The 15857-nt window shown below is 39.0% G+C and overlaps 1 protein-coding gene across 1 annotated transcript in view; it reads right to left on the bottom strand.

Moving 5' to 3' along the window:
• The window catches only part of LOC126170518 (RWD domain-containing protein 4), a 32106-nt gene extending 19086 nt beyond the window's left edge, over positions 1-13020 (bottom strand). Inside the window, exons 1-3 of the mRNA XM_049920732.1 lie at positions 12562-13020; positions 12361-12470; positions 7107-7299 (exon numbers count right to left, since the gene is read on the bottom strand). Coding sequence (XP_049776689.1) covers positions 7107-7299; positions 12361-12470; positions 12562-12666 — 408 coding nt within the window. The 5' untranslated portion in view covers positions 12667-13020. The remainder of the gene's footprint in view (positions 1-7106; positions 7300-12360; positions 12471-12561) is intronic.
• Between the last annotated feature and the right edge of the window lie 2837 nt (positions 13021-15857).

Here is a 15857-nt window from a genome sequence, read left to right as displayed (position 1 = left end):
ATGAGGCGGAATGGTCATCATTACAATTTCATAGAGCAGGAAGAAGGAGCAGACAATTGCCCTCGTGAGCATCCCTACAAGAAGTAACATTTTGCTGTGTTTTGATAGAACATAAGAGTGTGGTTGTAACATTGACACTGGTAGCAATGCATTGCATTTGGAATGTACAGTCAGACCATGAAGACTTCATAGCCTGCCTTTATCTTTGAAGGAAGCACTACTCAACCAAATGTGAGAAAGAGATTGTATGTAGGCACTACGGCTGCATCAATCTTTTTCATTACCCAATGGACCTGAATGATGCCCTGGTCATAGAGGTAAGTTTGGATTTCTTCTCAGTCAGACCATCAAGCAGCCAAGTGTAAATAACACTATGTGAAGAATTCAGAATTTGATGGGCCTTGACACGAACAGGATAGCCGTGGAGGATCAAAGCTGTAAGCAGTTGTTGGGCTTGAAAATCAGAGACAGTCTCCAGAAGTGAAGTTTCACTACATAAGTGAGGGCAGGATTTCACAGGGCCTGCAATTCGATAACACCTTCCTGAAAAATAAAAAAGTTAACTGCAGCAAAGAAATGACCACCTTCGGAATGTGATATCACAAGGAACTGAGGTGCAGCTGAGAGTGTCTTTGAATCTTTAGTCTCATTCCGTTTACATTTTCTAGATGTAGTCCAAGATCATGATTGGCTCACTGTGAAAAAAATCCCTCATGATTGCCCCAGTCTCCAATGGTGCTTCTTCCAACTGGGCCCCCCCTCAGAGGGGGCTAACCCACTTTAGATGATTGTCCACACCTCCCAAACCCCTAACAAAGGGACCAACTGGCAATTGGAAAGGTAACAGATCAGGCAATCCCCCCCCCCCCGGGCCTGGTCTGTACCGGGGGTACGTGTGACCCCTACCTGTCAGTCCGCTGCTAGGAATTATGCTTAACTGTCACCTGTTACACGTCAAATGCATGGGCCAGCCTTCAGGAAAACATAAGGATGAAAAAGAACAAAGAGAAGCCTCAAATGCCGAAGTAGAGGAAGGGGAGGAAATCGAGAGCAAAGAAAGAAAGAAAAACAGATGACTGTTCCAATGCTGGGCTATCTAAACTGCAAGATGTATTCCCCAAAATATCCAAGACATGTTCCCCAAGGGACGGAAAAAAGAACAGGAGAAGGGTGGACATGCAGCATGGAAAGGAAAGAGCCAACAAGTAGTGAGCTCCCTGCAGGGCTGATGGTCTTCTAATTTCAACGTTACACATACTAAAGTGACACTCAATTTTGTGTTGAAGTGCAAAGAGATGGTCAACATATACAAATATTTTTTTGTAAAGGTAAAGTAGGAAAAAAAATTGAGTTTTGTTATGAATTTTAATCAAGCCAGAATGACTCTGCATCCTGATATTCATAATCACTGTTGATATTTTGGAAAATGTCTTTCAACTCATGGTATTTAAGATATACTATGTGAACATCCTATGAATTGAAATTCCAACATGTAATACATGTTTTAGGCAATCTGAATCTTGTATTTTCTAAGAGTTGTGTTCTCTTGCTGAAAACAAATGGAATGACAAGACTGTAAATGAAAAACTTAACTGCTTTGATACTTTTAGATGATGTAAACATTAAGTTCATGAGAATAATGGTGCAAAAATAGAGCTTGCAGACATTTTTGTTTAACAAAATTCTGGACACCACCTTGTTTTCCTGCCATTACCGAGGCTCCATCATATGTTGGATCACTATTTTGTCAATAACTCCCCAAACATCAAGCACATTGAGTATAGTTTCTGACAAATGCTAAGCAGTTTTGTCCCTAGAAATATTGTGAAAGTCAATAAATCTTTCTGTGGGGGCCATCTTGTATTCAAAACCTGTGAATAATACTCATTTGTGACTTACAAAAAAATCCAGTGTTTCACTCTAACAAACTTACACGAAATGTTTTCAATGGCGTTGAGCCATAATCGTGCAATATTTTTTAAAATAATAAACCACCATTTGACTGTGTATTACTGTATTTAACTTCTGTAATATCTAGATTTCAGCTTTTATGCCATTATCAAGTACAATGCTAAAAACTGTTAGACCATTATTATGATATATCTGTTAAGGCAGTCCAAAACAGATGAGAATGACTGGCATGTGTTTTTTAAGTTGATTACCTGCTAGGACTGTCTTAACAGAGCGTTAAATGTGCAGGCCCAGACTTCACAAAGCTCTGCCAAAAGACAGGATAACTGCCCCATCTGCACAAATTGCCATGGGAATCAGCCGGCAAACTACCACAGCTGCGAGGCTTACCAGAGGTTGCTGCATGACCTGAGACGCACATAACTACACGACAGTGGTCATGGCAAACTGGTTCAAAAACTAGCAAGAAGGTGGTGTTTCAACTGCAGCCCGGTCAGTTTCTGGCACTACCACCTCAGAAGAACCCTTGGGCTTTCCCCCTTCCCTACAGTGCTGCCCTCCCCCCCCCCCCCTCTCCCACAGTGCCAGAGATGCACTGACCCCCACCACCACAGGGGGCCAATACTGGCAGAGGTACTGCCAGCAGCACTTCAAAGCCCCCACCAGTAACACCCCAGCAAATGGCAGGCAATGATCTCAGCAGCCTGATGAGAGAGCTATATGAACTTAGATCAGTGTTTTCAGTGTTTGCTTAGCAACACTAACATCAAAAATCAAAGAAATAATGCCTCAGTGAGAGCTGTGCCAGATAAGTTCATAAAAAAGATGGTCTTAGTGGAGGCAGTCGTACTATTCTCTGAATGGCCCTTACGTATAAAAACATACAAATATGAAATTGAATGTTAATAGTATTTCTGCTAAGATAATACAACTGCATTCCTTCCTAGATCAGCAAGCCACAGGGGTCACCTGCACACACAGACAAATTATCATAGGCATGTCACCTGAAAATCTACTACTACACTCCAGCATGATGTACTAGCCTATCGGTCACCAAGTGTAGTTGAAGGGTTGCCTTTCTTGTGAGGCAGAGGATTTGCCACCAGACAATCAATATACCAAGTTTGGTCACGGTCAGGGCTGGAGGTGTTGAGTTAAACATCCTAATCACAATTTCTGTTTGCAACTCTCCACACAGTAACATAAATGCACAGGACCTTCAGGTTGTAACAGGCAATTACGAGCATGTATTAACATGCTGGGGACCTGAATGCCACACAGTGACTGAGGTCGCAACTTCATGATGCTAGCAGAAGAAGATGGAGGCAGTCTGAGAGGGGCAATCCCTTCCTGAGGGTAACTGTTCCAGAGGAGCCTTCTCACATCCCCTACCATGCTTAGTCCAGGTTCAATATCCTTGATATTTTCCCAACAAAGGGCCTGCAGTGGGGAATGTGACCACAGTTTTACAAGCTGCATTCAGACCATAGCCCATCATATTGGAATGTGCCAATGTTGAAGAGAGAGACAGGAGGATGGCAAAAATAACACACACTACCAACTGGCAACAATACAACACCCTAGTGGGACATCACCTGGAGGGCAAACTGAAAATGCAAAACGGATAAGATGTGGACTAAGGAACTGAGTATTTCACAAAAGTCCTACAGAAGTGTGATTGAGAAACAAGCATCAGGCAGACCATCACACCTGGTGCTAGGGACCTAGCCCCCGACATCTGGCACCCGATAGTTACTAAGCAAAGTGGGAGGAGGGCTTGGTAACGTTACCGCGACCCCGTTGGTCGCTATCTGCTTCGACAGCTGGAAGGACAGGTGAAATGAGAGATTGCAGGAGCATAGATGCGCCTGCAGTGACTAAAGGCTCTGGGAAGCAGAGCGCGTCGTGAAGAGCGCGTCGTGAAGAGCGCGTCGTGAAGAGCGCGACGTGAAGAGCGCGACGTGAAGAGCGCGACGTGAAGAGCGCGACGTGAAGAGCGCGACGTGAACCAAGTATTTACTCTTCCACATGGAAGATCATGAAACCACTGAAGGCTAATCCCAGGGTAGACAGGCCACGCCAAGGGGAAAATGGGCACATCTATGATGATGATGAGAAAGATGAAGTACTGATGACGTCACTGGAGTCACAATTCCAAACTCATGGCATTGAAGATGAAGTGATTGACAGGTAGGGGGGGGGGGGGGGGGGCAAATAGGTGAACAAGTGGCTCAGTTGAGAGATATTAGGCCAATGTTTACACCAGTTTCCAACTGCCTTGTGAGTGCCTACATTAGATGGGTAGAGAAGAACAACCCTCCCCCCTCTGGCCTGACAAGGTCCGTGTCCCCCACCTCAACCAACTACCTCCTTCAGCAATCGCCTACCTCATCACTGTCTATGACCAATGCCTCTCCCTAACCAACTCCCCAACCACCTGGAAAACTGGTCTAGTCATAAATCTTCGCGAACCTAACAGAACCTGATCCACAAACCTGAAGACCCATTTCACTCCTGCGCGTTCTTAAGAAAGTACTTAAATGTCTTATACACAGAGCCTGCATCCAGTTCCCGACAGACCACAACAGTATTTGCCCCAAGCAGTTTGGATTCCATCCAGAACACAGAGCTATCGACCAATCCTTATGTCTAGTGGAACATGTGTGAAGGGCACAAGACATGAAGCACAAAACTGGAGTAGTCTTTCTCGGTATCGAGAAGGCCTTAGACACAGCCTGGCATGATGGCTTAATCTATAAACTGTCCCAGTTAGGCACTGCAAAGGCATACGATCTGCATGACTGTCTTATTCCTGTCTGGTGCAAAAAGCATGTTCATGTTCACATGATCAGAAACACTGTGGCTGGGGACCCGCAGGGCTCTGTTCTGGGCCCCGTAATACACATATTCTACACCAATGATGTGCCTAAGTTGCAAGAGGGAAACTGCCTTGTAAGAAGATGACACAGCGGTTTACGGAAGCAGCAGCAACCTCAACTTCATTGCATGAAAACTACAGGAAAAGCTAGATGCTATCACTCAGTGGTTCAAGCTGTGGAAAATAAAGATAATCCTGACAAGAGAGTCACAATAACGTGCACAAATAATGTAACACTGCCATATTTTTGTGGCGGGCAGAGTAATAGAATGAAATGACTGGGAAATCTCTCTCAGCCTGCAGCATGGTAGATGTTTAACGTTCGTGAGGTATATATGGATTATGCCATAACACAAATTGACAGAGCAAGAGATAAAGGATGCCCTGTATTCTAACGGTTGTACCCACTACTAATAATAGCGACTACACTAAGAATCTACAGGAGTGTAATCCTTCCAACCATGCTTTATGAATCAGAGGTGCGGTCCGCAGTGGCAGACATATCTGAGCAATTTACAATTGCAGAGCGAAGTCCTCTGTGTCATAGCCAATGCTGACAGATACACACCACACTAGGGATCACTTAGGCAAATCATCTGCCTACTTACAAAGCAAGTCAGAAAACCTCTTTGAAAAGGCTACCACTCCGACTCACTAACTCATCTATGTGAGGCCCACAATATCCCCAGTGCTTCAGACAAAGGATATTTCAGGATATAACAGATTACAGATACTCATACAGAAACAGCCATTCAGAGCCATAAACACCCACCATTTTCAACCACCACCACCGCCGCCACCGCCACCACCATGCTAGAAGTCAGATGCGGTGCTTCTAAGGAATAAAATACAGGCATCCAGGCACAGACTTTCTTGGTAAGGAATAAGTTTTTTTGTACCACGAGTTGTCATCTCTACTCTCATTTTGAAAGTGTTGTGAAGAATTTCTTCTCCAGCTTCCACATAATCTTATGTTATTGCTGCAGAAAGATTCAAAGCAATGAGACTGTTTTGGAGAAAGGGCTGTTCACTATAAATGAGTTGCATTCTTAATCACAGTTTTGAAACTTCACAATCAGATTCACATTTGTTTGTTGTGTAAGTGCCATGCATATCACTACAATTACTCATAAAATTAGATTTCTGGAATGTTGGCAAACACTTGCCACAGGGTAACATACAAATGAAGTATTTTATGATTTGTGAACACTGTTCATTTATCCTTCCAACAATCAAACGTCATTTGTCACATGCAGCTCTTTCCGGTGGGACAACACTACTTACACAAATACAGGAAAAATGGATTCGTATGGTGAGTCATACCATAAGTGGACTTATACCAGGAAAATGCACTCTTGTTGAGTTCAAACACTTGCACAGATACCAAAAAAAAAAAAAAACACCCCCTGGTGAAATGGAACATACCTGCACCAACACTGTTATAATGGGAAACTACTACAAAAATTTTAAAGAATTTTTCAAGGTAAAGATTACGAAAATAATAAACAATTTGTGTGATATTGGTGATCAGTACAGTCGTAATAAATCTGTTGTTACATATGTGGCGGAGGAGGAGGAGGAGGAAATAAACAGAATGTCCAGGCAGCAAGGTTTGATCCAGAGATCATGCATTTGTGCAACTAAGCATGTGCTTACTTGGCTGTAGACCCCTCGAGTAATAGTGATCCCACGAAATATATTAGCATGCCTAAAATTTTCAAAACTGAATTTTATCAAAACCAGTTGGGAGTTGCATCTTCCTATTTAATATATTAAAGTCCCAACCATGATCTACACATCCTAGCAATATGAAGCAAACTGGTGATAGGAGCATTTATGGTTCCCTTGTTAGAGGTGGACAAAGCACAAGAAGACAAACTGCAAATAAATATAATGTCATATGAATATATAGAGGACACCTTTAACAAAAAAACTATGTATATAATTTTTTAAATATCTAGAATTTTTCTAAAACTGAATGCAATTATGCTTTCTGATGTTGGATAGTAATTCACTTAAGTAGTCTTATCTTTTCTTCATGGCACATTTATTTAAGCCAGTGGCTTCAAAGCACGCCCCAGCAACTTCACTAATGTCATCACCAATGGAAGTGTCTTGTTCTACCTAGTTATATAATTAATGTCCAAGCTGTGTCAATTTTAATCGCTATTTCACTTTTCCATTCTGTTCTGTTTCTAGCCTCACTCAACTGCAAACAAAATCTACAAGAGACCTGTTCAGACATCCCAAATAAGCTCATTATAAACATTGTTCAAACAACCATTGGAGAAGACTGCAAGATGGCGAACAACCTTACCTGTGAGTCAGCTAAAGAGACGTTCTCTACAGCAGAAGAAATGCTGGTTACAGTGCTTTCTGGTTGCGCTGACATCAGATCTTGTGCTCTCTCTTTAACAAATTCAAACAAGGTATACGTCATAGCTGCTCCTAAATACTGTTCAGCCTCTTTATCAATTTCAGATACAATATGTGCCTTCACCTCTGGTAATCTGGATGGGGAAGAGAAACATGCTAATAGTGAAGACTTTCAAAATTTGTACAAATTACCAGCTGCATAACTGGATGTGCATTAAATTTCCATCAAAACAGAAGACTGCTTTCACAGTTTAAGTGTAGCTTACTACTGTTTCTATAAATAGAAAAAAACACACAAATTCAATGCACGTTCCTAAATGTGACAGGTACTCACAAACATTTTCACAACTAACTAATATACTTGCAAAAGGAAAAGACCCTTGAGAAAACTATTACATTACAAAGACACAACACACAGGTTCCTCTCATTAAGGATTTGAGTGACCTTTTCCTCCTTTCCAACCCTTATCCAGCTAAACCTCTTTCTTCCCTGAGAAAGGAACTACCAGCTAAATGCCTACATTTTGTTTCTTCCCGCTTTTATGCATGTACCAGCAGCACTGGAACTTTGCCTTCAGAAGGTAAGTATCATGAATACATTATAGTATCAAGACACCAAATGCTGAGGAACTTTGCTAAAAAACTTTTGTTAAATTAATAAAATGATATACATTAAGTATAATGAAGCCCATGTGAAATTTACAACTACAAAACATATCAAAACTGTTGAGCCAAAGTACCAATAAATGCAAGATCGAAATGCAAAATATGATTCTTGAGAAGGTTAAAATACTGTTTAATCACACCCCTCTCAGGAAAAGAGGGGATTATATGTTAACAATGGTATATAACCAATCACTGATGATGCATTGCACTGGCTAAAAGCATATCTTTTATTACTGGGGCATTTCACAATCTTTTGGACAAGATATGTATATTTCAATTTTAAAGACACTAGTGAAAGTAGCATATGAAGTGAAAAGGTAATTATATGTATTTTCCAAATATAACAAAATTAACAGCCAAAACCAGAAATTCCTGTCGCAAGATTTGGTGTAACAGTAAACATGAAAACAAATTCCTGTTAAGGATGTAATTTTTTTTTTTCCCCCCAGGGTAAGAGGAAAGTGTCTGGCAGCATTGCCCAAATTATTCTAATAGACTGGCAACAATCTGGACATGCAGTTCTAGTCACATGCTGTTAATCTGAGCTAATTCTTCCGAACTGAAACTGTGAAACAGTGCCTTTTGGATTGAGAATTTCTATGCTCCAATTTCATCATGAAGTGAGTCTACATGATCAATTTTAATTATAATTGTTTCTGAAATCTGAGGGACAGTATCTGTAAGTTTCATTTTGTTAGGCATATGACAACATTCTGTAAATTTCATTTCATTAGGCATGTGAGAAGCCTGTTCTTACTCCAAAATATGAGCTAAACCTACAGTCTAAACGGTGTAAGAGGCTTTAAGTTTTAAATGTAACATGCTTAAAAATATAAAAAAAAACTGAAATGCCCCTACTACTGTGGCAGGTTGCCTTATATCAACATCAGGCTTACTTTTCCCTGTGGGTTATTTTAGACAAGCACATTTTTGTGAATCCTCAGGTGACCATTTCAGAATTCAATAATATTTGATACATGGATAGCTACATGTCTTAATAGTAAAAGTGCTAACCATTTTTGATAAAGTCAAGTCTGAAGGCTAAAGGATGTGTGTCCAGTAATTAGTCAGGCACCAATATCCCTATTTTCAGATATCAACTACCGGTACTTAGTAATGAGCTGATCTACAAACCTCAGTTTTTATGCACCTAGTATGTAGGCCACTGAAACATAATGTATAAGAAATAGGATACATCATACTGATTTTTCATGAAAAAATGTTGACAAACACATTTCTCTACGCTGTGCTTTAAATTTTGTAATTTTTATAAAAAGCCTAACTTTGTACGGGGAAACAGCACAGATCCCAGCTTGTAACTCTTTAGCTCTAGCATTAAATATAAATAACCAAAAGCATTTGGTACTGAAATTAACAGGTCTTACATTCAAAGATGACTCCGTCGGAGAAAAAACATCAGATCTGGCAAACTTCAAAGTCCTGCAGGGAGTCCATAGACAACTTAATCCCAACGTTTTTTGCTGAAATGTTTACACATTTGGTAGCAACCTTAGGTGCAAATAAGATTATCCTACCTCACTTTATTCACTGGCACAGAAAAAAATGAAATGCCATTTTCACATATCAGTGACTAGAAATGCACAGCACAGTAGTGCTCCTGGAAATGTCCTAACTGTATTCTACTTGTTCTCCAAGAAACAATCGTACAATTTGAGCTGTAGTCACTGCTACTAAGACCTTTCTAATGAAGAGAATTTCAGCACATGCAAATGGGACCACTGGTGCTCTGGCAGCTTGTGAAAATGCTTTGTTGGAACAGCTGCATGTGGGGCAGTAGGCAGCTTTCAAATATGGTGAGAATTAGTACATAGAACACATATCCCAGGTATCATATGATTTCAGGAATGTTGAGATTAATTGCACATCTCCTGCTGAATCACAATTCCTTTCAAGGTCCAGTAGGAAAAATACTGTTCAGATTCCATTCTCCAATGTTATATGTAAGGTAAATGTCCCATCATTACAAAGTGACAGTGCATGGCTGCATAAACTTGACTAAGTACAACAAGATGATCATATCTCTCACTTTTAAGATCATTTATTTCATCTTTGGTATCAAGATGTTATGGAAAATAATACTGTATACAACACCAATTTTATGCACCCAACAAGTCTTGTAATTTTTTACACTGAAAGCACATTTAACAGTTACAACATATACATTAAGAAAATGATTGTTAATTATTTTCAGCTCTCACCTGTTTACTGTTCTGACCTGTAGATCAACCACAAATATTTTAAGAATAATTTTTCGAGGGATATACACAGTTTTTATATGCCAACTCCCTGTGGTGTTTAATGTGGGTGGCAGCCTATGCGTCAGTGCCATTTTCATTTTACTCTTTGCCAATGAATAAAGCAAGGAAGGATATTCTCATTTGCACCTAAGGTTGCTACCAGATATGTAAATATTTCAGTAAAATCAAGTTTATGTACGATTGACTACATACTCCCTCCCCCCCCCCCCCATGGCTTTGAAGTTCTTCAAATCTGACGTTTTTCTCTGATGGAGTCATCTTTAAGTGAAGGCAAGACCTATTCACTGCAATACTAAATGATTTCATTATTATTTATACTTCATTCTAGGGCTAAACAGTTAAAAGCTGAGATCTGTACTGTTTCCCCGTTAGGCTTAAAAATCATGAATTTAAAGCACAGTATGGAAAGTTGACATTTTTCATACAAGATTTGAATGTTATATCAATTGACCTACATACTAGATGTATATAAAACCGAGGTATTTATTAAATAGTAGATTTCAAAAAATAGGAAATTGTTGCCTGACTAATAACCAGATAAATGCCACTCAGCATTCAAACCAGAATTTATATAAATCGGTTAAAATTGGGACAGTGCTATTTGGCAGTTTTACTATGAAGACATGAAGGTATCCATGTAATAAATATGACTAAATTCTGAAATTGTCATTTTATAACCCCCTGTGAGATTACACAAAATGATTGCTATTTCATTTTGCTGGCATCTGTTACAGATGTATCTTGCATGTTTCCAGTTGTAAACCAGGAAGAAACAATAGCTAGTGCACCTGTTGCTAATCAAAACTAGATTACTCACATCTCCTAAAATTTATGATTGCAGTTGGTACCAATTTGGTGTTCCCCACCAATCTGGTATTGTCAGTACAGGGTGTAAAGTGGGACATTTTGTACTTATTTTGTATGTAACATTATGCTGTAGACCTTACAATTGTAATCAACGGAAATATGGAAGCGTCCGATCCCGCCCGTCTGTTTTGACCCATGACGTCACAAATATGGCGGAAAAAAAACAAACACACACACTTTCCACAAGAAGCCTAATGACACTAACGGGACAAGCGCGGGAAACGGGGTGTTTTGGGTGGGGGGGGGGGGGGGGGGCAAACTAAATATAAACAAATTTAGACGCCTTGCGTAGCTACAACGTGTAAGTGAAGACAGCCATGCATGAATACCCACCCACCTCCCCAGGGGTCGTAACCCCTGCAACCCATAGAAGATAAAGATGCTTCAGTAGCTGATTAGTGTTTTTTGTCTTTTTTTAAAAAAAAAAATCTCACGGGATAGAACGAACAGATCAGAAAGATAAATATAATAAACTAAAACAGAAATTGGAGGAAACAGATAATTAAAATAAGTAACAAGCGTTTTTAAATTAAAAAAAAAATCTCACGAGATAGAATGAACAGATCAAAAAAGTAAACAAAATGAGATAAAACAGAACTGGAGACAGCCACACTCAAACCAAACTCCGCGCCGTCATGACGTCACACACAACACCTTTACGTTACGGGTCAAAGCCGACGCGTGGGATCGGACGCTTCTGTCGACCCTAATCAACTATTGCATAAGTTATAAATTATAACTTTGTTTGCATGAAAGATGTAGTAGTAAAATGTATGATGGTTTAGAAGCAATGAAACATTTTACCCTCTTTAGTGTTCCAGGGTTAATCAACCAATATACAGTTTAAATGAACCAGAAAAACCAAACTTACTTTATTCAGGTCAGCAAATGCATTAATAATGTTACTCAAAATAGTTGTGTGTAAATGGTGAATGAGATCAACATGATGTTTCAAAAGATTAACAAAATTCTCAGTGTGATGTCATGTGAAAACATTCCAGAGTTAAGGAGTTTCAGGGCAATGTCACTCCTCATGTCTAATGTGTGCTGCAAGGTGCAACTAAAATTCAGTATTAAGAGCTGCAACACAATCTGTAAAGTTGTCCAACAAGACTTACTGATATGGTATACACAAAAATTGCTATTATGTTCACCCTATATAACAAAATTGAACAAGGCAATGTATTTGCAGGAAACATCTTTTATCCTTTACTAGAAGCCTGCAGTTACTACGTGCAGTGCAGCTGCAAAAGTACAGAAGAAAAAATCAAGTCATAGGAGGAATCAAAATATATAATTGAAATTGTGTACGTCGCTAGCACATATTTGTTATTCAGTGGTATAATTTTAGGCGATTCACAGGACCAACAGAAACATACTTACATGTGCTTGTTATAAAAAGTGTCCATATTTATCTTCGGCTTTTCGGTCGGATATGTTTCACCCCATGATATTTCTAAGAGAAATGTCTTCGGGTCTCCATCATCACCGTACTATGGGGATAGAAATTCACAACGATTCCTGTTAAAGTGCTCACTTTACCTATAAAAAAATACCACTAAGCTTTTGGAAAATCTTTTTCACCTTATACTGAAATGTTGTGGCTGTGAGCTGACGAAAGGCCGGATCGCCATCGTAAATCGATGACAGCACTTCACGTTCCTCTTCCTGTAGTTCTGCATCGGACATGTTCGATAGAAATTTGAACAATCGACGGTTTAAGAATTCTGTGCATGTGAGTATTAAATTGTTTCTTAGGGGTTGCTTTTCTCCTTCATTATATGTATATGCACCACTTAATCACGAATACGCAGCAATACGGGTTTCTTTTAACTCGACGTTGACGTAGCTGTACTGTTATATTAAGACAAATGACAAAAATAAACTGCCTATTACTACAACTTAAATTGGAAGAAACATTACGGTAGCGCTTTAGTCTGCTACAAAATAACTATCCCCCCGCCTAAGTTGCTAAACAAAAATTAACACACAACCCCTGCCACAACCACATGCTTACTACGCTTACAGAGCAAAGCTAAGGCAAAAGATAGAAACTTGGAAAGTGGTGGGATAGGTAAATGTCATGTTGACACTTGCACAAACATTTATACACCTTCCCAAACATGTAAATTTGGCGTATGTCTAAAATCAGCTATTACTACAGTAATAAATTTCAACAGAGTGGATTACTGAGATACATTACATAAACGAATGATCACTGCTTACATTACAGTGACATACAGTATCTGTAAAAATATCCGGACACCTAGTTATTTCGGACCTGGAGCTTCGTTAAAGGAGGATCAGAAGCCACGTAACACGCTGTTATATCCAGTTAGAGTATCTGGGGAAGATGCTAATGAAATTATGCCGCCAGATTGGAAATTAGAAAATGATTTGATCTACAGGAACATTCTAAATGACATGACCGAGCCTTAAAGTGGCATGTAATTTCAGGAAACAGGTCCGCTGTTGTTTTTGCCTTACATCGTCCACTCATAGTACCGTCGAAGCTAAACTAGGTTAAAACCGTTTGGATAGGACCTCAAGAATGGGATCCCTGTGCTCCAAATTCCTTGCGGTGTACAGTGAGAACAGTGCGACATTTGGTTTATCTATGGAAGTTTAGTATCAGCTGTTGGTAAGAACTGCGGGTGAGGTAACCATTATCATTTACTCTCTACATTTCTATGTTTCGGCCTAGATATTGCTCATGTGATTTCTTTCGTTAGTATGTTAGTGCTAAGTGGAAAGAAAACAAATTTTTTTAATTTTTAAGTCTTTTGTTCATGTGTAGACAATAAAATATTTAAAAAAACTTTTGTTTGATAACATAAAAGACTGTATTTTCGCAACACAGAAACAAACTCTGCTAAAATGTTGCTGTAGGCTACATTTCTTTGGAGCCATTTTGAAAAATGTCTTCAATTGGGAACAGTGAGACAAGAATGTTGATGGTACAGGGAGACATGTCTCATTGTTCCCAACGCTTGTTCTTTATTTATTTTATTATTTACTTACTTTTGAGTTCCACGGATCCTTGATGTGAGTGAACCACCGGGATGTAGAAAGTGTCAGATTATTAGAATAATGACCATTTGTAAATAGTCATCAAACCTACCATCGAAATCATATGCAAACGAATACATGAGGTTCAAGTGTTCAAATGACAACAGTTGTAATGATGGGTAAACAAACAAATGATAAGGCTTACATTCTAATTTATATAAAAGCATTGTCAACAATTGATATACAGTGCTATATAGTCATTTCTTACAGGAATGCTTAAAATTAAACACATTTCACTAATTATTACACATTTTCAAAAAACTCCTGTAAAGAAAAGAGAGAACTATTCAAAAGAGATAGTTTTAGCTGTTTTTCGAATTTAGTCATATCTCCAATTACTGATTTAACATTAACTGGAAGTTTATTGTATACTTTTAAACATTAATAATGTACTCTGTCCTGTGCAATGCTGAGACTTTTTGTATCTTTGTGAAGATCACGTTTACTTCTTGTGTCATGATCATGATTTTCACTGTTTGTCCTATACATTGTATATTATTGTTCACAAAGTACATTAGTGAAAAATATGTATTTGCATGGCATTGTGAGGACCCCAGTTGTTTGAATAAGTTTCTGCAAGAGCATCAAGGATGCACTCTACTCATAATTCTGACGACTCTCTTCTGTGCAGTAAAGGCTTTAGTTGTCTGTTACTGAAACCAGAACGTGAATGGAAGCATCCCAAGTACACAACTTTGATTGAGTCCTAGTCACAAACAGATGAAATTGAGCAAATGGCAAATGGTCCTAAATTCAGTCTTTTACATAGGTCGACGATATGAGCTGACCAGTTTAGAGTGTTGTTAATGTGTAATCCCAGGAATTTGGAAGACTCAACTCTCACTATTTCTTTGTCACCACATTTTACTTCAGTTTTTCAGTTTTTTTTTTTTTTTTTTTTTTTTTGCTGTTTGAAACTAAATGAAATGACTCTTGTTAACATTGAGAGACAGACCAATCTAAAGCTTCTTCGAATAAAGTGTTCACAGAGTTCAGTAGACTGCAGTTTGGTACATTCTCTATCATTATGGTTGTGTCATCTGCAAATAGGTTGAAGTCTGCTTTTTATGTCATACACCATGGCTTACGACAATATTTGTTTGCTTCATAAAACAGTGAATTTAGGATTTTTAGTTTGTAAAATTTACTTTTAGGCTATACAATATACAGTTGCTAAGATATGACAAGGAAAAGCCTTGGAGGAAAATAGAATATGGGAAATGGCTTATGAACAAGGACTTACGCTTTGGAACATGGAACATTAGGACGTTGGCAACTCTTGGAGCTTTCGATATTCTGTCAGAAGAACTCATCAGATATGAAATGGATCTATTAGCACCGCAAGAAGTTAGACATTCAGGAACAGGAAAACTGGAAATGGATGGGCTCATTCTATACTACAGTGGATCGGAAGAATGGAAGTTCCAGAAGGGAGTAAGTTTTAAGCTCAGCTAAAGTTTAGCTACAGCAGTAATTGATTTCCAACCAATTGATGATAGAACAGCTGCCATGAGACTGAAAGGTAGATTCACAAATATAACAATAGTAACACTATATGCTACAACTGAGGAAATGGAGGACAAAAAGAAAAAGAGTTTTTATGAAATTCTCGAAGAGGTAATTAATAAGACACCAGGATATGATATGAAGCTCATATAGGAGATGCCCAATGGTAAAGTTAGAAGGGAGATCATCTGGAAAGGTAGCTCTGGACTGAAAGTCTACATGTTGAAAGTAATGCTAACGGTTTGAGGCTTCTAAGGTGTGCAAGTGCAGCCAACCTAAGGGTTACGAGCAGACTTTCCTCTGAA

The sequence above is a fragment of the Schistocerca cancellata genome, chromosome 1 (genome assembly GCF_023864275.1).
Source record: "Schistocerca cancellata isolate TAMUIC-IGC-003103 chromosome 1, iqSchCanc2.1, whole genome shotgun sequence".
Taxonomy (NCBI): domain Eukaryota; kingdom Metazoa; phylum Arthropoda; class Insecta; order Orthoptera; family Acrididae; genus Schistocerca; species Schistocerca cancellata.
Note: the sequence above shows the minus strand (reverse complement) of the source record. Positions and strands in the feature narration are given on the sequence as shown.